This window comes from Stegostoma tigrinum, chromosome 2 (assembly GCF_030684315.1).
Source record: "Stegostoma tigrinum isolate sSteTig4 chromosome 2, sSteTig4.hap1, whole genome shotgun sequence".
NCBI lineage: Eukaryota > Metazoa > Chordata > Chondrichthyes > Orectolobiformes > Stegostomatidae > Stegostoma > Stegostoma tigrinum.
In genome coordinates this window covers 34866370-34890952 of record NC_081355.1, presented here as the reverse complement: position 1 = coordinate 34890952, position 24583 = coordinate 34866370, and the positions used below count along the sequence as shown (strand labels likewise).

The following is a 24583-nucleotide window of genomic DNA, read 5'->3' as shown; positions in this document are numbered from 1 at the left end:
GAATATAATTGTTCGCCACTGACATTTGATGAGCCAAATATATTTAGATTGACTCCTCTTTTAAATTCTGTAGTTATGATGTCTAATATACACCCCTATGAAGCAGCTTGCATATAGAATCGCTACAGTGTGGAAGTATGCCCTTTGGCCCAGCAAGTCCACAACAAACCTCAGAGCATCCCATACAGACCCGTCTTCCTATAACCTACCTAATCTACACCTCCCTGAACACTGCAGGCAATTTAGCATGGCCAATCCACCTAACCTGCACATCTTTGGACTGCGGGAGGAAACCGGAGCACCTGGAGGAAACCCATGCAGACACAGGAAGAATGTGCAAACTCCATTCAGACAGTTGCCCAAGGGAGGATTCGAACCCAGGTCCCTGCTGCTGAGAGGTATCGGTGCTAACCACTGTTACCACCGTGCCACCCATGTACTAAACAACAAATTGTTGGATTACACCAAATGTCCTTTAGTTTGAATATTTCAATTGTCTCAAGAAACATTCTGTTGAATTTTAATGAAAAACAATTCAGATAATTGAATGTAACTTGTTTCCTAAACAAAACCTAATCCTTTAGGCTAACAGAAACTTCTCAATTTTGACACTGCTGTTCTAGCTATGTTAGTTACAAAAAGAATTCCTGTTGTATACCATGACCTGAACATTAATATTTCAATAATAAAATGTCATGAATAAAAGGGTCAATTATTTTCAATCAAAACAGTGAGAAAGTACTTTATTAAATATTTTACTTTGGTACTCTACCTTCTCAATTTTCTCTTTTTTTCTTACTTTGCATGTAATTTCTAGCTAATAACTGCTATGTTTTGTCTGCATCTTTTGAAGTCTCAAGCCTTCCTTGTTTCTTTGAGCCCTGGATAATAGACAAGAGAAAGTCAACTTCAGAATTTCCTTTCTGCTACGGTTTTAATAAATTTTTCAATTTCTCAGCCCATAACTGTTCTGAAGCAGATTTGCTTCAGTATTCCTAGTTAATGAGCTGATGGGTTAATTGTCTGTATATTTCTTATCAACACATTTTTAGTTATGGCGGTGGTGTAAAGTATTGACTTTAGAAAGTGATCTTGTTTTGATGGTTGGCCAAAAGGTTCCTGTCTTCATGTGCACAAATACTATGTAAAGGTTTTGTATCACTTAGTTTCCCTGAAATACAGATCACTTTTTTCCCCCAACATGGGAAAGCTACATGGGGTGAAAAATATTGGTTGCACTATATTCTTTGGAAAAAAAAGACCTGCAAGCAAAAACATTTTCAAATGCATTTCTCCCAAAAGAGAATTTGAATCTTCAATTGATCTTATAATATCTGTTTAGGAATTCAGAATGTATTTAGATACTGTTTTTCTTAATTGCACTTCAGCCATTGATATTTTTTCAAAAGCTGTACTTATCTGTAATTATACAGTGAGCAAAAAAATGAGTAAATAGAATTAAAGTTATTGTGATGTAACTTGGTAGATTAGTTCATCAGGTATGTTGACAACTGTTTAATAATCATTCACTGTTCGACAACTTTTAGCAGCTGATTTTTCTAACAATAGTTAACTTCTGCTGTAAGCATCTTTTATTAAATTCACAGCAACAAACATGCTTCATTGTAGATTCATAGACTGTACAGGCTTTTGCTACATTTTCCCAGATTCTTGAATAAAAGTAGGATTACTTATCATCATGTAAGATCATCCTTCTACCATATTTCTTTCTAATCAATGTGCCCTTAACTTGAGATAGTGAAAGCACTTGCAGTCAGTATAGCTATGTCTTTATAACCAGAGTTCTAATCATTAATGCTACTGAGTGTTGACTCTGGAGGGTAGGAGATTGAGAGATAACCTTAAAAACGTCTATAAAATCATGAGTATAGATAGGGCTAATGTAGGCTTCTTTTCCATAGGCTGGGGGATTTCAAGACCATGGGGCACATTTTTAATGTGACAGGAGAGAACTTTTTTAAAGATGGACAAATTCTTTACACAGTGGTTCATATTAGGAATGAATTTTCTGAGAAAGTGGCGGATGTGGGCATAATTACAACGTTTAAAAGACATTTGGATAGTATATGAATAGGAAACGTTTGGAGGAATATGTGCCAGGAGTAGGCAGGTGGGATTAGTTTAAGTTGGGAATATGTTCAGCAAGAACTGTTTAGACTGAAGGGCCTGTTTCTATGTCGTATCTCTCTATGACAGTCATGCTTTGGTACTTGTCATCTTGGTTTATGAATTTTTTTCTAAGGTTACTACAAATTTGGAGTTTTATCCTATTTTCTTAGATTCCATAGCGGTGGTGACAAGTGCAATTTCTATTTGCCAACCTCTGTGTGCAAAATAAATGTTGCTAAGGGGTTGAATCTGCTACTGCATAAAACTCTAGTTAGGCCACAGATGGAGGACTATCTGCATTTCTAGGCATCTCATTGCAAGAAAGATGTGATTGCCCCGGAGAGGGTGCAAAGCAAATTTACCAGAATGTTTGCTTGACTGGAGGGTTTGAGATATGAGGAAAGATGGGAAAGACTATGGTTGTTTTCCTTGGAGCAATAAATGTTGAGAGAGGACCTGAGAGGTGGATAGGAAATTCAGAGGCATAGGAAGATAGTACTTCCATTAGTAGAGAGTTCAATAACCAGGGGGCATAGATATAATGGCTAGATACTGAGAAGAGAGTTGAGAACTTATTTTTGAGGGCGGTCAGCGTCTGCAGCTTACTTCCTAAAAGATTGATTGAATTAGAAGTATCCTGTAACATGTAAGCAATGTTTAGATATTCATTTTCATTGCCACAGTCTTCAGGGCTGTGGGCCAAAACTAGAAAATGCATTATTGTAGCCAGTTTTTTTTTATTTGTTCACTGGCATGGACATGATTGGCCCAGTGGCAGCCTCCTGTGCTGTAAACCTCTCAGTCTATGCAGTGATCTGTTTCAAAACAAGTGGTGATGACATCTCTATTTTATATTCATTCATAGGATGTGAGCATTGCTGACTGAACCAGCATTTATTGTCTATCAGATGTTCTTGAGAAAGTGCTGATGCGTTGCCTTCTTGAATCCTTGGATTAAACCATTACCAGTTGTGACTGTTTTAATGACAGAGCAGCCTTATGGTCCATTTTGATTGTAATGACATCTTTATTATTTATTTTGTACAGTTTCATGTTTAGTTTTGTTTTTATGTTTAATTAACCTTCTCACTAGTTGCTATATGCTGTTGAATTTAAGAATAGGTAAACCATTGTCACTTAACCAGATACACACCAAATAACTTGTTGAAAATCGGAAAAGTTTAGGGAAAGCAAAATCAGTGGAAACTCATGACCCGTGTTCTATTTGTGTGTCTTGGTTTATTGGTGTCCAGCTCTACAGGTTTGTTAATGGAGTTCCCATTTGAGTGCCAGGCCTCTAGGAATTCTCATACATGTCTTTGCTTGGCTTGTCCTGGTGTGACCCAGTCAAATTGGTGTCCCTCTTTGACCATGTGTGTTGAAACAGGTGATAGTCATGGATTTATGAACACCAACTAGCTACCAAGAGATATGACTGACTATTACTCATTTCAATACCAGCCACTAAGAAACAAATCCAGAAGTGATGAAACCCACCTCTCAAATCAAGACACATAAATAGCAAGTGGGACAGAATGCCACCTCACTGGAGGCGCACTGATGATGTTACCTAATGAAAAATTTGCAAACAAACTTATCAGCTAGGCAAGCAAGTCGACAACTGCATTAACAGATCAAGCTCCAAATCTTCTCGAAGATCTTGAATTCACTGAAACACCAGGAGACTTTCTTGTTTTTATTCAAGTATTGCATATATTTAATCTAATCCACATCATTCATCAGATCTGAAGCCAGGACATAGTTTTAACTTTTCCTTGCATTGCAACTGGAATTACCTACATTATGAACTCAAACTCGAACCTCATTAGACAAGGGTGCTGCATGAATTTTGCTGCACTCAGAAATTTGTCGTTGTCGTCATCTTCAACTTGATCTGTGAGAGTATGCAAGTTATAGTTCTCATCAAAGGGATGATCATCAGTGGGCCACCACTTAATTCTGTCTTGTGAAAATTTGGACAAAGAATAACCATGCTCTCTCAGGACCAGAGATCAATCTGGTACTGGTACAGTTGGAAAAAGGAGCAAGTCAAACACACAGGGCAGACAGGAACAACAGGAATGTGGTAGGACTGACAAATTAAACTGCATTTATTTCAAAGCTAGAGACCCAACAGGTAAGGCAGATGAACTCAGGACATGGTTAGGTCAATGGGACTGGGATGGTATAACAATTACAGAGACGTGGCTGAGGGATGGACAGGACTGGTAGCTTAATGTTCCAGGGTAGAGATGCTATAGGAAGGATTGAAAGGGTGGAGCAAGAGAGAAAGGAGAGGGGTGTTTTTGATTAGGGATAACATTACAGCTGCATTTAGCGGGGATAACTTTCCTGGTCTTATACCCAGGAATGTTATTTGGGTGGAACTGAGAAATAAGCAAGGGATAATCACCTAATTGGTACTGTACTATAGATCCCCAAATAGTCAATGGGGAATTGAAAAACAAATTTGTAAGGTGATCTCAATTGTCTGTAAGAATGATAGGGTAGTTATAGTAGGAGATTTTAACTTCCCAAACATAGACTGTGACTGCCGTAGTGTTTAGAGCTTGGATGGAGAGCAATTGAAGTGTGTCCAAGAAAATTTTCTGATTCATTATGTGGATGTACCTAATAGAGAAGGTGCAAAACCTCACCTTACTCTTGGGAAGTAAGGAGGGGCAGGTGATTGAGGTGTCAGTAGGGGAGCACTTTGGGGCAAGTGCTCATACTTCTGTTAGTTTTAAAATAGTGATGGAAAAGGATAGACAGGATCTAAAAGTTAACATTCTAAATTGGAGGAAGGCCAATTTTCATGGAATTGGGCAAGAACTTTAAAAAGTTAATTGGGGGGCCGATGATTGCAGGTAAAGGACTGACTGGAAAATGGGAAAACTTCAGAAACAGGCACACGCTGTCTCTGGATTCTTGTTAAGGTGAAGGTCAAGGCTTGTAGATGTAGGGAATACTGGATGACTAGAGAGATTGAGGTTTTGGTCAAGAATGAGAAGGAAGCATATGTCTGGTATGGACAGCAGGGATTGAGTGAATCCCTAGAGGTCTATAAAAGCAGCAGGACTATGCTTAAGAGGGAAATTGGGAGGGCAGAAAGGGAACATGAGATATATTTGGCAAATAGTTAACGAAAATCCAAAGGGACTCGGCAAATACATGAAGGACAAAACACTAGGGAGAGAATAGAGCCCGTTAAAGTACAGCAAGGCCACCAATGTGTGGTACCACAGAAGATAAGGGCGATATTAAATGAGTATTTTGCATCAGTGTTTACTGGACGATGGAGAAGAGTGTGGAAAATAGAGAATGTGGGAAATAAATAGCAACATTGTGAAAAAGGCCCATATTATAGGGGAGGAGGTGTTGCATGTTTTAATGCATAAAGTTGGATAAATTCCCGGGACCTGGTTGGGTGTACCTTAGAATTCTGTGGAAAGCTAGGTAAGTGATCGCTGGGCCCCTCCCTGAGATTTGTATCATCAATAGCATCAGGTGATCTGCCAGAAGACTAAAGGTTGGCTGACATGGTGCTACTATTTAAGAAAGGTGGTGAGGAAAGATCTGGGAACTATAGACCAGTAAGCCTGACATCAGTGGTGGACAAGTTTTTGGAGGAGATCGTGAGAGACAGGATTTACATGTATTTGGAAAGGCAAGGACTGATTACAGATGATCAATATGGTTTTGTGTGTGGGAAATCATGTCTCAAATTTGATTTGAATTGTCCTGAAGAAGTAACAAAGAGAATTCATGTGGGCAGAGCGATGGACATGATCCATGTGAACTTTGCTAAGGCATTCAAAAAGGTTCCTCATGGTAGACTGGCTAGCAAGGTTAGATCTCACAGCATAGACAGAAAACTAGTTATTTGGCTGCAGAACTGGCTTGAAGGTAGAAGACAGGGCAGTGGTGGAGGTTTGCTTTTAGGACTGGAGGCCTGTGACTAGTGTTGTGCCACAAAGATCAGTTCTGGGTCCATACCTTTTTGTCACTTTTATATAAATAATTAGGATGTGAACATAGGAGGTATGGCTATATGTTTGCAGATGACACCAAAATTGGAGGTATAGTGGACAGCAAAGAAGGTTACCTCAATACAGCAGGATCTTGATCAGATAGGCCAATGGGCTGAGGAGTGGCAGATGGAGTTTAATTTAGATAAATGTGAGGTACTGCATTTTGTAAAAGCAAATCAGGACAGGACTTATACTCTTAATGGTAAGGTCTTGTGGAGTGTTGCTGAAGAAAGATCTTGAAAGTAGAGTCGCAGTTGGATAGGATAGTGAAGAAGGCATTTGGTATGCTCGCCTTTGCTCAGTGCATTGAGTGTATGAGTTGGGAGATGATGTTGCAGCTGTATAGGACATTGGTTAGGCCACTATTAGAATACTGTGTGCAATTCTGATCTTCCTACTATAGGAAGGATCATGTGAAACTTGAAGGGGTTCAGAAAAGATTTACAAGGAATGTTGCCAGGGTTGGAGGGTTTGGGCTAAAGGGAGAGGCTGAATAGACTGGGGCTAGTTTCCCTGGAATGTCAGAGACTGAGTGGTGACCACATAGTGATTTATAAAATCTTGAGGGTATGGATAGGGTAACTAGATAAGGTCTTTTCCCTAGGATGGGTGAGTCTAAAACTGGAGGGCATAGGTTTAAGGTGAGAGGGACAAGATTCAAAAGGGACCAAAGGCCAACTTTTTCATGTAGAGTAGTGAGAGTATGGAATGAGCTGCTAGAGGAAGTGGTGGAGGCTGGTTCAATTACAACATCTTTCTTAAAAGGCATCTGGATGGGTATATGAATAGGAAGTGTTTAGTGGGATATGGGCCAAATGCTGGCAAATGGGACTAGATTAATTTAAGATATCTGGTTGACATGGTCGATTTGCACTGAAGGGCCTGTTTCCATGTTCTATATCTCTGACTCTTTTGCATTTTCCTCAGTGCAATACTGGATTTCACTACTAGGATATTATCTATAGGCATTGTGATAATTTACAGAACAGAGAGGTCAACATTAGCCACCTTCAGTACAAAACCAAAATTGATCCTGCTTTGGTCACAAAGGGAAATTGTATTCAATAAATTTACTGTAATTAATAGTGTAGGTAGAAGGGAATCATTAGACGTGGTGCACCTGGGTTTCCAAAATGCATTCGATAGAGTGCCATGTAAAAGGCTGTTAATATGCAAGATGGGTGTGTTAGCATAGATGAAATGTTGGAGAAATAAAGAAATCTTAGCACAGGGCTTTGGCGAAACCATACCTAGGATGTTTTGGTTTCCATGTTTGTGAGGATATGCTTGCATTGAAGACAGTGCGCCAAATTGGTCACTGGGTTGAGACAGTTGTGCTATCCTAGGCAGAGCAATTTGTTACTATATTATCTCATTTAGGAGACTGAGAGGTGATCTTGTTTTAAGATGATAGTGTCTACCCTGTTACGCCCCTTCAGAATCTGAGAGGTTATCTGAGAAATCTAAAATATATAGAGTGCAGTCTCAAGATGATGATGATTTTGGACTGAGAGGAGAGAAATTTTGTTCACTTCTTGGAGGTCTGTAACCCAGAGTGTTATAGTTTCTTTGTTTACTACATTCTCCAGCAGTTTCTACGTATTTCACGATTTGTTTCACTTAATGTGAAACTTGTCACTGGTGCTGAGCACTAATTCTGTAAATACTTTACAGTATTTTTGACAAACGTATATGCATGTCTGAATGAGTGTTCATCCTAACTTAGTACTCGGGTTTTCATCAATCTCATTGCTGAAAATCTAGCTTTTCAGAAATTAATCCTGTATAGTTCAGCCTATGTTGTTAGAAGAAACATTGGTGTATTCATCACATGCACACCTTGAGCCCTCACAATCTCCAATAGAATAGAATTATCGTATAGTACACCTAACAGGAAGCCATTTTGCCCTTTCAAGTCTGCAGTGCTCCTCTGAAGAGCAGTCCCAATTTGGACCATTCCCAAGCTTCCTTCCTATTTTTAAAGTTCATGAATGGTGTTATAGGCATTACTGGCTCGGATAGTGCTTAGTTTTCATCCCTAAATGGATAGAAGGCAGTTAAGAGTCAACCACATCAGTTTGGGTCTAGCATCAATGCAAGCCAGGTCAAGTAGGGACAGCAGATTTCCTTTCCTAAAGGGCATTAGTGAAGCAGATGGGTTTTTGCAGCAATTAACATATCTGCCATTAGTTTAACTTTTAATTTATTCCAGAATTTTATTAAATTCAATTCAGTCCATTCTCTATGATGGGGTTTGAATCAATGGCTTGTGAATATTGACTGAGTTTCTGGATGAATAGTTCAGTGACACTACCACTTCAGTGTTACCTCCCCTTGAATATCCATGCAATTTTATCTCCTTCAAGCATTTCCTAATTTTACTTGTTGAAAGTTGCTGTTGAATCTGTCACATGACTTTTTAGATGTCGACAGGCTTTGGGGAAATTGATTACTTAATGCTAAGTTCTTAACCTTTGGCGTGCTGTTGTAGCCTGAGTATTTATGTGGCTAGTCCAGTTCAGTTTCTAATCAGTGGTGACTCCAAGATGACGATGGGATGTTCAGCTCTGGTAATGCTATTCAATGTCAAACGGCAAAGGTGAGATTCTCTCTCTTGGAGATGATCATTGTCTGATCCTTGTGTAATGCAAATATTACTTGCTGCTTACCAGCTCATAGCTGAATACTGTTCAGGTCTTGCTGCATATTGATAAGTACCTAAGCAGTTGTGGTGCTGAGCACAGTGCAATCATTAGTAAACATTCTAACTGTGACATTTTCTTAGAGGCAAGGTTATTAATGAACCATCTGAAGATGGTTAGGCCTTGGATACTACCCTGAGGAACTCCTGCAATGATATCTTGGCACTGAGATAATTGACCCTGACTAGTGCTTTGTGTGATTCCAAATAGTGGAGAGTTTCCCCTGATTCCCATTGATGTCAGTTTTGTGTGGGTTCATCAAATCAAACTGCATTGAATTCATTGCTTCCTTGGATGCTGAGGGCAATCACTCTCAGCTGACCTCTTGATTTCAGCGCTTTGTCTATTTGGACCAAAGCTATAATTAATTCAGGAGCTGAATGGCCCTGACAAAAAATAAGTGCCAGTGTGCAGTTCGTGTAATTGTTGCTTGATAGTATTGTCACCCACATCTTTTGTCAATTGGTTGATAATAGAAGGTAAACCAGTGCACTCATTGACCAGCTTGGAGAGTATACCTGGAAATTTTTCCATTCATTGTGTAAATGCCAGTGTTATAGCTGTACAGAAAGTTCGGCTAAGGGCTCAGCTAGTTCTGAAGAAGAACTCTTCAGTGCAACTGCTAAGGTGTTGTCAGGGACCTTAGACTTTGCAGTATTGTATTTGTTGAAGACTGGAATTTCTAATGCTGGGACCTTTGGAGGAGACGGAGATGAATTGTCCACATGGCACTCCAGACTGGACATGGTCGCAAATGCTTCAGTCTTTTGAACTGATGTACACACTGCTTATTGAATGTAAAGATATGTGTAGAGCTGCATCCTTCATTTAATTGTTTGATTATGGATAATCAGTCATTGTTTTGGGGCGTGGTGACGGTGGTGCACAGCAGCTAGCTCTGCTGCGTCACAGTGCTAGAGACCCGGGTTCATTTCTACACTCTGGCAACTGTCTGTGTGGAATTTGCATGTTCTCCCTGTGTCTGCGTGCGTTTCTGCCAGGTGCTCCAGTTTCCTCCCACAGTCCAAAGATGTACAGATTAAGTAGATTGGCCATGCTAAATTCCTTTGTTCATTCATGGGATGAGGGCATCACTGCCTAGGCAGCATTTATTGCCCATCCCTAATTGCTCCGTGGGCAGTTAAGCATCAACCACATTGCTGTAGGTCTGGAGTCACAAACAGGCCAGACCACGTAAAAATGGCAGTTTCCTTCCCTAAAGGACATTAGTGAACAGAGGGTTTTTCCAACAGTCGACAATGGATTCACAGTCGTTATTAGATTCTTAATTCCTGATATTTATTGAATTCACATTCACCATCTGCCATGGTGGGATTTGAACCCAAGTCCCCAGAACTTTATTTGGGTCTCTGAATTAACAGTCCAGTGATAATATCACTAGACCATCACCTCCCCTTGCAAATTGCCCCTAGTATTCAGGGATGTACAAGTTAAGTACATTAGCCTTGGGAAGTGTACAGTTACAGGGAAAGGATGGGGACATGGGTCTGGTTGGGATGCTGTTCGGAAGATCAGTGTGGACTTGTTGTGCCGAATGGCCTGTTTCCACATACTGATATCTGGGATATTGCAAGACTACAGAGCTTTGATCTGATCCATTGATTGTGGCTATCGTAGTAATCTAGTTCCAAATTCGGCAAGTAATTGGGAGAGCAAATGGAATATTGACCTTTATTTGAAAGAGAATTGAGTATATGAATAGAGAACTTAAAACTGTACAAGGCACTAATCAAACCAAAACTGGAATACCATGGTCCTTTTATCTAAGGAGTGGTACGCTGGCGTTAGAGACTGATATGTAAGGCAATTCTTATGAGGAGAGATTGTTTAAGTTAGATCTGTGCCCATTAGAGTTTGGAAGAATGAAAGGTGCTTTTATTGAAACAGGAGATTCTTCAGGGCTTGACTGGGTAAACTGAGAAGTTATTCCCCCTCATGCAGAGTCCAAGTCCAGAGGTCATCGTTTCAGAGTAAGGAGTCACCCGTTTAAAACCGACAAGGAAATTTTTCTGCTGTCGAATAGTATTGAGCCTGTGGGATTCTTCATGACAGAGAGCTGAAGTGGCTGAGTCATAAGAATAGTCAAGGCAAACATTTTTTTTAATCCATAATGAAATCAAGACATATGGCAAAAAGACAATTAAGGTTATCAGACCAGCATTATCTTACTGAAGAACAAAGCAGACTTAATGGGCCACATGGCCTGCTTCAGCTCCTTTGTCTTAGGGCCTTTTACCTTGGTTCCATATCCCTCAAAATCTATTCAATAGCCCAATTCTATCCATATATAATACTTAACAGAACGAACTAAGAATTTCTCTTGTGCCTGTTTGTTTTTGTTTGCCTTCATCTCCAAGATGCACACACATTTTTGACACTTGAGCTGGACATCTCCATGTTTTGAGCCATTGCACTCGAGCCTAGTGGCAAGCTGTCCAGTGTATCTAAAACTATTTTTAAGCTCGTTGACCTGCCATCAATAAGTTCATCCCTTCTAGTCAACAGCCAAGTTAGTGTTGATCTCACTGCCTGACAAGCTGACATCTTGTCTCGTACCCTGGTGTCTGCATACTTGTACTTTAGACCACATTTTGGGTAACTTTATCTGTCTTGTAATTTTCAAACTCCAGTGTGGTAGAGAACAAGGATTATCACTTCTGGTTACAGCTTGTTGGTATGTCTTCTATTCAGTACTCCTTCATTCTCAACCCACCTGGAGTATCATCTTTTCAGTGGTCCTTGGTTCTTACCTCACGGCTATTTTCTGTGGTCTTTTCCAGGGCCTCCAGTCTTGATTCTATCCTGATGACTTCTTCAACTTGATTCTGTAACTGAATTCACTTTTTGCCATTTTAGAGGGCAAGTGTATAGAATGATAATGGCACAAGTATGTGACTTACTCTGGCATTTTTTAAAACATACCCATTGAGTTATGTGCCTTTCAGACAAAGGAAGAACCATCAATTCACAACTTATCTCAGTCTTTCAGAACAAGAGTTTTGCTTGTTTTTAAAGCTGTCATACCCTTTTGGTTGGCCAATCATCAACCTGTGACAACAAGTTGGGATTAATTTCCACTTACTGTTATGTTACTTGCAAAATTTAGTCAGCACCTTTGCGCTCCTGTATTACAATTTAGGTCCGTTTTCAGACTTAAAATTGTAAGAACCATGTGGTGGCAAGAAGGCTCTCTTATTGGCCATGATTGGATTGCTTGTCAGTATGCTTGTAGTTGCTACTATGTTGAAAATGTCATTAAGCACAGTGCTGTTTTCACCACAATTTTGCAAACATTAACAATTTTTAGATTATATGGTATCGAACACCATTCTGTGAGGCAATATCTGTATAATTATGATTAATACAAAAAGATAACAGCCAAAATATTAAAGAATATGCATCCAAGGGTGAAGGTAACCATGGGCATCTCCCATCCGTCACTCGTCACTGGATTTATACTTTTTGTTTAGTCCTCTGTGCAATTAACAGTGTATATTTTGTACAGATTCAGCATGATGGAATTGACTTTTGAGCCCTTCCTTTGCCCCATATTCTCCGTTCCTTGTTCCTAATTTGAGGGTTTCTGAGATAACAGCAAATGAGAATGCATTTTCAGAGTTCTGGTCCCTATCTCCTGAAGTGGCAGAAGGGTATTCACCTGTCAATACTTAAAATGAAAGAAAGGGGCTAGTTAATTTATGTGCTGTATAACTCTATGAATAGGGAGCAGAGAGATGTTGCTGATTTTTTTTTTAGGAAAGCTACATTTATCCTGAAGTTTGTTTAGCATGAGGTAGAAGCTCAGAGGCATTTAGATGATGTGTGAAGAAATTGTAAACGTTATTTCCTCAGTGCTGCCCCTTGCCAAGGCCATGGCTATTACATGTTCCCTGATCAGTACGTTTCTCTCAAAGAGAGGATGTGTAGTAGATGGGTATGTCTTCCTCTTGTTACAGATTGTAAAGGACCTCCTGCAGGAAAGAATGTAGAGTATACACAGTGTAGCACCAGACATACATAAAAACAACCTGGTAATGTTACAGCAAAGGTAACATGCCAAACAGCCAAAGTAGCACGTTACTGAAAAGAATTAAAACTATTCCTCAGATCAAATCAAAGCTCTGCAGCTTTGTCACATCCAATAGTGGTGATGGACAAGTAAATAAATAACCAGAAAATGAAGCTAGTTTCTTCCAGTATATCAATGCAAAAACCAAGGCTTTCAAAGACATTTTCAGCCATAAGAGCCAACTGGATGATCTATCTTTGCCTGTCAAGATCCCACTGCCACGGATGTCAGTCTTTGGCCAATTTGCTTCAGTTCATGGTGGTATGCTAACCACTGTGTGCAACGTAAGTGCTAACCACTTTTGAGCCACCATGCTGCCCTGAACTGAAGCATGACTGCTTGTTGAAGCATGCTGCCTCACAGCGCCAGGTACCTGGGTTCAGTTCCACCCTTGGGGAGCTGTCTATGTGGAGTTTGCACGTTCTCCCCATGTCTGCATGGGTTTCCTCCGGGTGCTCTGGTTTCCCCCAACAGTCCAGAGATGTGCAGGGTGGGCGGATTGGCCATGCTGCATCGGCCACAGTGCCCACGGATGTTTAGGTTAGGTGGGTTAGACATGGGAAAATGCAGGGGTAGGTGGGATGCTGTTCAGAGGGTTGGTGTGGACTTGATGGGCCGAATGGTCAGTTTCCACACTGATGGGATTCTATGATTCGATGAGCATCAAGAAATGGATGATTGGTCTGGATATAATAATGGCTAATGGCAGTGACAGTGTCCCAACTATAGTAATGAAGACTTGTTCTCCAGCTTAACCAAGCTGTTCTAGAACAGCTAAAATAAAGGCTGGTATTACCTGACAGTGTGGAAAAATGCCCAGGCACGACTTTCCCAAAAGAAGCAGAACAAACCCCATCAATTTATTCTTAATAATCAGCAAAGTGTTTGATAGCGATGTTAACAGTATAAAAAGAGGGTCTTCACCTGTTCACCAGTGGTGAGTTTGGGTTCCATCAGGGCTAGTCAGTGTCAGATCTCATTAAGACCTTGGTCCAAACATGGACAAAAGCGCAAGTGTTCTTTCCCTGTATGTTTGATTGCACAGCACTGTGCCATTCCAACATCTCAGGTACTGAAGCAGCAAAATGTGGAAAATTTTCAGGCAGATTGGTAGGTAACATTCATGTTGCACTATTCCCGGCAATAATCAGGCAAAAGAGAACTTCTCCATCCCCTCAACACAGTCATAGAATCTCTCATCATCCAGAGAGTTGTCACTGACCAGAAAATTAAATGGATCAGCCGCATAAGTACAGTAGCCAGGAGTGGATCAGGAGGCAATGAATTCTATACTAGATAACTCCCCAAAGCCTGACCACCACCTGTGAAGCACAAACCGAATGTGTGATACAATACTCTCATGTCCGTGGGGTGAGTGTAGCTCCAAAAACACCTCAGAGGTTGACACTATTTAGGAGATTCATACCCCATCCACTATCTTAAATTCGCCACCTTGACTCAATGATAGAAACATGTACAAGATGTACCACAGCCTTCAACAGTACCTTCCGAACCTGTAAGTTCTGTCTGGTCCTAGAAAATAAAATGTGCCAAATGGATGGAAACGCCACCTCCTGCAAGATCCTCTGCAAGTTGCCCCCGCCCAACCACCACCACCACCAACATCCTGAATTGGGATTAAGTTGCCATTGCTACACTATCAATGGGTTAAAATTCTGGTACTACCTACCTAGCAGCAGTATGGGTGTACTTCCACCACATGGACTTGCCATGGGACTGAATGTGGAGGAGCAGAATCAGTTGGGGATCCATCACAAACAAAATCAAGTTGCTGGAAAAGCTCAGCAGGTCTGTGAAGGAAAATCAGAGTTAACATTTTGGGTCCAATATCCCTTCTTCAGTTGGAGATCCATGTATGACAATGACCACATTTTTATGCTTGCCAAAATTCTGGTAACTCTATTTCTGGTGTACGTAGTATCTAAGCATCCCCAAATATCCTTGATTAAAATACATTTAGGATGATTCTTGCTCTGGCTCTCACTCGCGCTCTCTCTCTCCATCTTAATTTTCTTCCCCTTGTGGCTCAGTTTGTCGCATACACAGAGGGTTCTGGGTCCACGTCCCACTGAAGGGCTTGTTCACAAAACATGATTGATGCTCCAGTGCAGTATTGAGGGAATCTTGTAAGTTGTAAGCACTGTCTTTGACATCTTGTATGAAAACACCTCATCTACTTGCTTTCCTGCTCAGAGTAAATTGTAAAAGAACTCATAACACTGTTTTGAAAAAGGACAAAGGAGTTATTTCTGGTGTCCTGGCCAATATTTATTCCTCAAATCTACATCATGTAAATCAGATTTGATCCTTTTGTGTGAGTTTGCTAAACATAATTAGCTGTCCTTTTTAAAGAAAGCACTTGATTGACTAAAATTGCACAGCAAAGCAGCTCAGTGGTTAGCGCTGCTCCCTCACAGCACCAGGGACCTGGGTTTGATTCCAGCTTTCAGTGACTGTGTGGAGTTTGCATATTCTCCCTGCGTCTGTGTGGGTTTCTGCCAAGTGCTCCAGCTTTCCCTCTCAGTCCAAAGATAGGTGGATTGGCCATGGTAAATGTGGGGTTTTGGAGATAGGGTCTGGGTCTGGGTCTGGGTGGGTTGCTTTTCAAAAGTTCGGAGCAGACTCTGAGCCAAGTGGCCTCTTTCCACGCTGTAGAGATCCCGTGAAAACATTTTGAGATTCCAGTGCACGTATAATTCAATGTACAAATCTCTGTTTCTGCCTGGCTGTATAGGGTTGAGTTTCACAGCTAATCTTTGGTGTGAAGTTTAATGCAGAAAGCTGTCAGAATTGTGTCAACAGAATGCAAACTACAAATGACCCATGCATTCACCAAATACTTTATAAATTCATGATCAAATTTTGTTTTCTGAAGATTGCAGTTAATAATACCCCATGATTTGGCTGCATAATTTGTCCTCATTTACAGTCTTAGGACCTGTGGGCGTAGCCTCAGAATAAAGGGGTGCAATTTAAGACTGCGGTAAGGAGGAATTTCTTCTCAAGGTTAAGTGTTTTTGAACTCCTTGCCACAGAGTTATGGGAGCAGATTCTTTGTGTATGTTTAAGGCAGACATAGATTCTTGATCAGTCTGGGGAAAAGGCAGGAAAGTGGACATAAGGAATTTTGGATCAGCCGTGATCCTGTTGAATGATGGAGCGGGCTCAAGGCATTGAACGGCTTACTCTTGATCCTGTTTCTTATGGATTTATATTCTTAGATGATCTACCCGGTATTGTGAGACTCACTCTTGGACAGTATTCCAAATTCCCCAGGCTGGGAATCGTTGTGCTTAACCATTACAGCATGACCAGTGTTAGCAAGACCAGGAGGAAAATAGAATACATTACAACAAAAGATGCCAACTTGTCCCTTTTATATATTTCAAGATTGTCTAGGTTATTTAATTTTACATCATGGTAACATCTGTAAGTCAATAGACTCAAATCATGTCTTACATCTCAACATATGGGAATCGTGGAAATAAAAGCTTTAACCTCTCCTTTGTTTCTACTTACAATCCAGTTCTCAATCCATTTATAAATATGCAAAAGTAAAAGCTTTAATCATATGAAATTAAACTAATCTTTTGTATATATAGGGATGAATAGGAATACTTTTTGTGCCCTGTTTATTTTAGGATAACAGCAAAAATTTGGATTAAGTATCCATACTAACATGATGTGCATACAAAACCATTAAGGTACATCAATTTTCGTTGGTTCCATTTCTGAATACTCCCAAACTTAAAACCTTAAGTCATCTGCTAGCAGAGCAAACACTTCCACTGATGAAGATGATGTGTGCTACTGGGTGATTGTCTCCTATTTGTCAGCATGTTTTCCATTGTGACCAGGAGTTATTTCCAGGCCGGTCCAAAGTAGTGAGATCACAAAAGGGAATTGAATGTAAAACTGTATTCTATGTGCATTTTTTTTGCCTGTAACAAATTTTAAACAAATGTTGGCAATATGAGAGCACTAAATAGTATTGTTTCTGAAGCAAAAAACTAATGACTTAATATTCAGAGCTTGTTGAAATTGTAGTTGTTTTCCTTGTTTAACCTTATTATTGTGAATTCCAATTGCTGTTTGAAAATGAATTTTCATTTTTACAGTTTTCACCTAAAGTCAAATCTGAATAAGTTTTACGCCGTTTTCATAAGCAGCTTTTGCATTGATACATTCTTATTTAGAAACTAATGAAAACATATTAAGGATATGCTTCAGCCTTTTTTTGTACATTATGATGAATTTCTAAGCAAGTTTTTTTTAAAAATCTTTCTTTCTAACTGTTACAGAAGAGGTTGACTACAATCTCTTTGGCACAGATTCATTGACGCGAAAGAAAAAGCCTTTGGGAGGTCTCCGTAATGATACCCTCCGAAAACGAGTTCAACTCAGCATTAGTATTCCTCAAGACTTCAGGCCTGTTTCTTCAATCATTGATGTAGATATTCTGCCTGAAACTCACCGGAGGGTCCGATTATACAAGCATGGATGTGAAAAACCTTTGGGGTTCTACATTCGAGATGGCACAAGTGTGAGAGTGACAGCTCATGGACTAGAAAAAGTTCCAGGTATCTTCATCTCACGGCTTGTACCTGGTGGTTTAGCTGAAAGTACAGGCCTCCTTGCTGTTAATGATGAAGTCCTCGAGGTGAACGGGATTGAGGTGATGGGTAAAACACTTGATCAAGTTACAGACATGATGATTGCCAACAGTCACAACCTTATTATTACAGTAAAGCCAGTGAACCAGAGGAACAATGTCAACCGCAGCAGTCGTATGTCTGGTAGCTCTGGCCATTCCAATGACAGTACAACCAGTCATCATAGTCTGCCCTCTGCTCATATCGTGCAGAACTATAATCCTGAAGATGAAAGTGATGAGGAGGCTGACATCATTATTGAAGGTTGTAGTGAACCACAGAGCATTCTGTTTAAATCACCATCTTCCTCGTTCACCAGTTCTCAAAATAACCTGAGTCAGAGACGGCAGAAGGAGCTGCCACTGAATGGCTCCATTAGAAAAAGTAATGGAAGTATATATAAAACATTGAGTGCAATCAAAGCTGAGGCAAGACATAGCCTAGCTTTCAGTAGAGGAGGCATTGAAGAGGATGGAACAGTGATTACACTTTGAAATTTTGGTCTGGATTGATGTAAAGTGCCAGCAGAGAAGCTCAAACAATAGAGATGTGTTGTTTTTTTTTAAATCGCAAACATATTTTGGGAACATTTCCCTTGTTTACTGGAATTCCGTACCTTGCAGGATGTTCTTTTGATTGCCTTTGTTGAGGCTAAAACTATTATTCAGATATAATTAGTAAGTGGATTTAAGCATAGAAGCTTATTTTAAATGATAGGAAAGCCTTTAACAAACTGTGTATCAAAAGTATGACACCAAATTACCTTTAAACAAAATCATGGCGATAACCTGTGAGCAAAAATGATTGTGTTGTGTAGCACCACTTGCTTGGATGTATTTGTTGCAATAATTATGGAAGACAAATTTACTTATCTTAGATTCTTCAAGTATCAGCCTGGTCCAGGACTTGGCAGCTGTTTATCAATGCATAACCAATGAATTCTAGATTGTTTAAAATAATTTTAAATAGATGATGTAACACTAGAAACTAAGAATTGGAGAATTATCTACTTTAGTTTAGAATTTGCCAACACATCCAATCCCATATGCAATCGCCCATGTTTGTATGTTTTATTGTTTGACTGTTTGGAATTTAGATGCTGAAGATATTGAGAATACATGTATAGTACATCTTTAGAAAAACCCTTTTGGAGCTGAAAATAATATTGCTTTATCAGCAAATTAGAAACCATGGCTGTTGGCAGTTTGTGACAATTAATAGGTATTTAAAAGTAATGCACACAGTGGTAGTAATGCGATCAAATTAACTGAAATTTGTAGTACAGTTGAAGACCATTTGTTCCATCCAGCCTAATTCTTGATCTATAAACCTTAGAGATTTCAGTGATTGAACTGCATATCTAAGTATTTTTTAAATGTTATGTTCTCAAACCACCTTTTTAAGACACTTCCTGATCAATCTCTTGATGAAATCATTTCTCTTCAATTTTATTTTTGAATAACTCATGAGACATGGGCATTGCTGGCTGGACCAGAATTTAGTGCCTGTCCTTAGTTGCCCATGAGAAGGTGGTGAGCTGCCTCCTTGAAGTCCTTGTGTCTGTGAAGAATTCTGTCTAAACCTTGCATCTCATAATAAATCTAACCCTCCCCAGAATATGGACTTGTCAACAAAAGGGAATAGGTCTTTCCTAACCACTGTATCCAGGTTCTTCGTAATTTTATGCTCTGTAAGTAGGTCTCTCTTTGGCCACCTCTTTTCCAAAGGAAACAACTCTCGCCAATCCAATCTTCCCTCATAACTAAAATTCTCCAAACCAGGCAATATCCTTGCGTATTTTCTTTATACCCTTTTGAATGCAATCATATTTTTCTTCTGATGTGGTGTCAAGAACAGCATGACGTACCCCAGCTGTGGCTTAAACCTGCATTTTGTACTGTTACTGTATGGCCTCTCAGTTAATCACCTTGGTCTACATGTCCAGCCACCTTCAGAGCTCTGTGGATATGCTGTCATAAATTCTTCTGTTCCTGTATACTTCAACAACAAGTACTTATTCTTGTTGGTATTTTGGCATTTATTGTAAATTCCTTTGCCTTATCTTCCAGGTGCATTATCTTAATTCTCTGAATGGAATTCAGCTGGTCCCTATTCTGCCTGACTGACCAATCCATTGATATTTCAGCCTATTGCAGAGGACCCCCAGTGAGGTCATTAGCTGACATCAACACTTGAATTCTGAGGCAGTAACGGCCACTCTGGTGCTTGGACCAAGTTGTAATAGCTGTGTTTCCTCTGGAACATGCCTCTGTGCCTTCAATTATTACTGAGGGATGGCACCAATTTTCAAAGGAGCCATAATGGGGGAAAACGTTTGGCAAGTGCTGAGTTGCAATCTCATAATCAACCCAGATTTACTACAAACCTGTTTTTGCATCATCAGGAAGCACGTTAGTCCAGTGCTATATTTAAGTCTTAAATCATTGTTATAAAGTATGAACACCAAAAGATTCAGTGCTGAGTCATATGGAATTCAGCGGAAGCCATGTTCAGTTTCTCAAATATGAACCAACTCAATACTCTTTCCTTCCTAACTTTAAGCCAGTTTTGAATCTAATTTACCTCTTTCCCATGTGCTTTTGTTGTCTGTTAGTACCACCTCATCAAAAACCTTACTAAAATCCAAACAGGTTGCACCAAATGGCTACCCTAACTAATCCTCCTTGTTGCCTTCTCAACAAATTCAACCATGTTAGTCAGAAATGACCTTTCCTTCACAAATGTCTTTTAATTTTGTCCTTCCAAATTAATTTATCCTGTTCCTCAGAATTTTTTTCAATCGGTTTCCCACCACCAGGGTTAGGCTGATTGACCTGTAATAATTCAGTTGACTCTTTCTCCCTTTTTATGCAGAGGTACAACATTATCGGTCTCCTAGCACTTCGCTTGGAGCCAGAGGGTACTAGAAATTGAAGGCATCAGTCTCCACTATATCTCGTCTGGCTTCCATAGCAGCCAGGGACACATTACATCTGGATTGATGTATCAGTCACAATGTTAACGTTATTTAAACTTGACACTCCTCCCTGACTGCATTGTGTGTGTCATCCCTTTCTTTTGTGAAACAAATGCAAAATATTGATTAAGAATAATACTAACATATTACTTCTTTCTTAAGAGAATGTACTAACTCTGAATCTCACATTTTTCTTAGTCATCTTATCTAACACCTTTCAAGTAATTGTTTTCATTCCAATTTAACTCAATCACTGTAGAGTAAAATTAGCTTTATGAATGAGGAAATTTTATTTCTGATCTTCCTTTATTCTTTTCTGTGAGTATCCTAATTTTAACTCTGTTTTACTGATATGATCCCCAATTCATACTCCTGCTATCTATCCAGTTTCATTCTGTAAGACTAAGTCCATAAACTCTCCCTCTCACTTGCTACATGCAGCAAGTTCTACTGAAATAGTTCTGAATACATTTTTTTAAAAACTTCACCCCCTGTACCTTTCACAGTAATTCTATCCTAGTTAATTTTGAAATCTTCTATTATTACTTCTGTTATTTGCAATTTTCAAATTTGCTACATATTTACAACTCTGTCTCCCTCTCGAATGTTTGCTGGTGTGGAGTGCACTCCCATAGTATGATGTATTTTCATTCAACCCATATGCTCTCATTTGATGATCCTTTTACCATATTCTTCTCTCGGTTGGTTACTTCTTGAGTCAATTTTACGACGTTTTCCTCTTAATCCTCTATATTTTATCTGAAAACTGTAACCAGGAGTGTTGAGCTGCCACTCCTGTCTCTCTTTTAGCCATGTCTTAATAAAAGCTATGATATCATATTCCTACATTTCAATATGTGCTCTCCTCTCATCTGCCTTACTCTTTGGACATCTTGCATTGAAATACATCTATATTTAGTAATGTCAAGCTGCTTTGCATACTATTTTCTAGACTTGGTTTACTTTGCCTTTCAAACATGCATACAAATCTTCTGCTTTCCATTCCCAGCTTGTACTCTTTCCTTTCTCAATCTGCTGTTGGGTTCCCATCTCTCTGCTAAATTGGTTGAATCCCTTCCCAGCATCACTAATAAAATCTTCAGTGAGGAAATTGTTCCCAGCATTGTTGACATGCAGTCAGTCAGACTTGTACAGTCCCTACTCCATCGCCCCAGAAATCTAAAGTTGTCCTTCCTGCACCAGTTCTCTCGTCATGTATTCATCAGCTCTATATTCTTATTTCTGTAGTCACCAGCGCATGCTCCCTGGAGTAAATTGGAGATTACTATCTTTTGAGGTACTATTTTCAGTTTATTTTCCAGAATCTTAACTCTACTTTCAAGACAAACTTTTTTCTACTTTATCCCTAAAATTTGTACCTATGTATCTTTGTGTCTAAGATTGTGCCTGGAATGGTGACTTTGTACATTTTTCACTGTCCTCCAGTATACTTGAGTACATGTGACAATAAAATCTAATCCACCCATTTTTTTTGTCTGTCTGTCTGCCTCATTTGTGCCAATTTGGACTGGGACCTGTGGCTATTCACTTAGACCGTTCAGCAGCTGCAATCATAGAATCCTTAGTGTGGAAACAGGCCCTTTGCCCCAACAAGTCCACACCAAACCTCGGAGCATCCCACCCAGACCCAACCCACCTAATCTACACCCCTTCCCCCCCTCCCCCCCAAAAAAAATGAGACCCTTGGCCCTGGCAGCAGGGAAGTAACATGCCTTCCAAAAATGACACTAGCAACCACAAGAGTGCAGATCTGTTCACCTCCTTATCAAATTTGTGACCTCTTTTACTCCCTTCTCCTCTTTCCCAGTGCAGCTGAATCATCTGGGGTATTGGTTGTTCCTGCACTTCACAGATGGACCTTTACCCATTAATCTTAACAGTCTGAGATTCCTGCCTTGTCCCCATTATCCTTCTGGAAGTCATCTATTCCCTCTCTTCGTGCACCTCTTAAAGCTATAGCATGACCACCACATCCAGCAGTAGGCTTTCCAAACAGCTCTAAGCCTCATGAATCCCTCACATTGACTCCTGCTACTGGTCAATCTTCGAAACTTGGAGCTTGAGCTGCTGTAGCTTGTCATTCAGGAATTCAGACTTTCTGCCATGTGTTTACTTAGATTATTGCCCAGAAAGACTTACTAGCTGCCCATCAAATTGACTTATTCCTTGCTGGGGATGCCACCAAATCATAATGTAATGGCAATATTATAAATACCAATTACAAAGCTTGAGCAGTTTGTATTTTTCATCGGAGTTTACACTAAACTGAGGATAATTTTAAAAGTCTCTAACTTCGACTGAATGGCACACTGCTTTGCTATTTATATAATAAACGTTACCAATTTTGTATGCAAGATGTGTTCTTGTTTCAGGTATGTATTGGATTGGCTATGCTGCATCTATTTGTGCATCAAATACAGATTGTGAAATCAACATACTCTTCCCTGTACTTGAAAAATTGTGATCTTTGGATTAGTATTTCATTCATACTTTATTTTCGGTTTCCTTGTGACTTTGGGATGAGTTTTCAGTTCCTGTTCCTTTTTTTTCCACATTCAGATTGCCACATTAGTGAGTGTACAAGCTTGTAATAGTTGGGCAAATAATGATTTTGTACTATTTTGTAAATTAATGATTGTGAAGAACTATTACGTTCTGCACCAAAGAAATAACTTTTTATTTTAATATGTTAATAAGTGATTTTTATTACAAAGTTTAAACAGTTTTGCATAATTTTCAACTCTGCTTTCAGACAACCTGGTTGAGATTTTATTTATACTTCTAGCTTTAAAGATAAAAATTCTGCCCTCATTGTACCCAGGTTCCAAGAATCTGCATCAGCAGTGTTCAGGAGATTTATGTGCCTGCTGCATGAGACTATTTTCATGATCACATTGCACCACTGGTCAAGAACTTTCAATAATGCTGGTACTTTGCTGTCCTGTGTACTCAATCTAACTTGCTTGGATTTTACTTCGGTCCAACAAATCCTACTATATTTGTCTTTATAATAAGGTATCTCTGCAAATATGGGTCCACAATGTATTTGTCAGTTCTTTTGCCATAATTATTTATTAGAGCCTAAATAAAATACCTCCACCACTCTTTATTTGTTCATATCTTAGTGCCTGCCTGTGTTCTTTGCTGTTTTTAATATGCTTTTAAAAGTGTTTGCTGTAGTCCATTGCTGTTATTTCAAGGTGTCTCTGATGGCTGAAAGTTCCCAACTATTCCTGTAAACTTTTGAGATACCAACAAAATGCTTGTCATTTTATTTCTCATTATTTGATGGTCTTTAATTTGACATAATGACCTTCCATCACACTCCTGATTGTGTTTTGTAGATAGTGAACAAACTTGGGAGTCAGGAAAAAGAGATATTTGCTGCAGGATTCCTACTCTGACCCACTCTCGTAGCAGGTCTCTTGAACTGTGTGCATTTAAAAAAATGAATAGACAGAAAGCTGATCGTGAATAGGTCAGATAGCTAATATCACTAGTAGACAAAATGCTAAGAACTGTTATTGAGGACATGGTAATTGGGAAAGGGAAAACATGATGGGGGATCCATTGCAGTGGATGTAATGTCAAAAAACACTCAGTAAGGGGTGAAATGAGGTTTTTAGTATGAAACAAAATTATGACTCCCTTGGGATTTGGGAAATGTAAAAATTCAAATTGGGTGCAGAAGTAGGGTTTCAGGATTTCTAGCCCGTTTCACCATTTATGAAGATTATGGCTGATTGGGTTGTAGCCTGACTCCGAATTCCCAGATTAAATTTGACTCTTGTTAGTCTCGCCTTGCCTTTAAATTATTGAATAACCTGATTTCTACCATGCTGTTGGGGTAAAGAAAAAGAATTCCAAAGACCCTCCAGGAGGAAAATTCTTCGTCATCTCCCATCTTGAATTATTTTTAAACTCTAGCCACTCATTTCTGGATTCTTCCTCGATGGGAA

The 24583-nt window shown here is 39.5% G+C and overlaps 1 protein-coding gene across 1 annotated transcript in view; it reads left to right on the top strand.

Annotated features, from left to right (window-relative positions):
• LOC125448673 (partitioning defective 6 homolog gamma) overlaps positions 1–23710 on the top strand; it is a 51895-nt gene extending 28185 nt beyond the window's left edge. The window contains exon 3 of the mRNA XM_048524105.2: positions 17276–23710. Within this exon, the coding sequence (XP_048380062.2) occupies positions 17276–18120 (845 nt within the window). The 3' untranslated portion in view covers positions 18121–23710. The remainder of the gene's footprint in view (positions 1–17275) is intronic.
• The last annotated feature ends 873 nt before the right edge of the window (positions 23711–24583 follow it).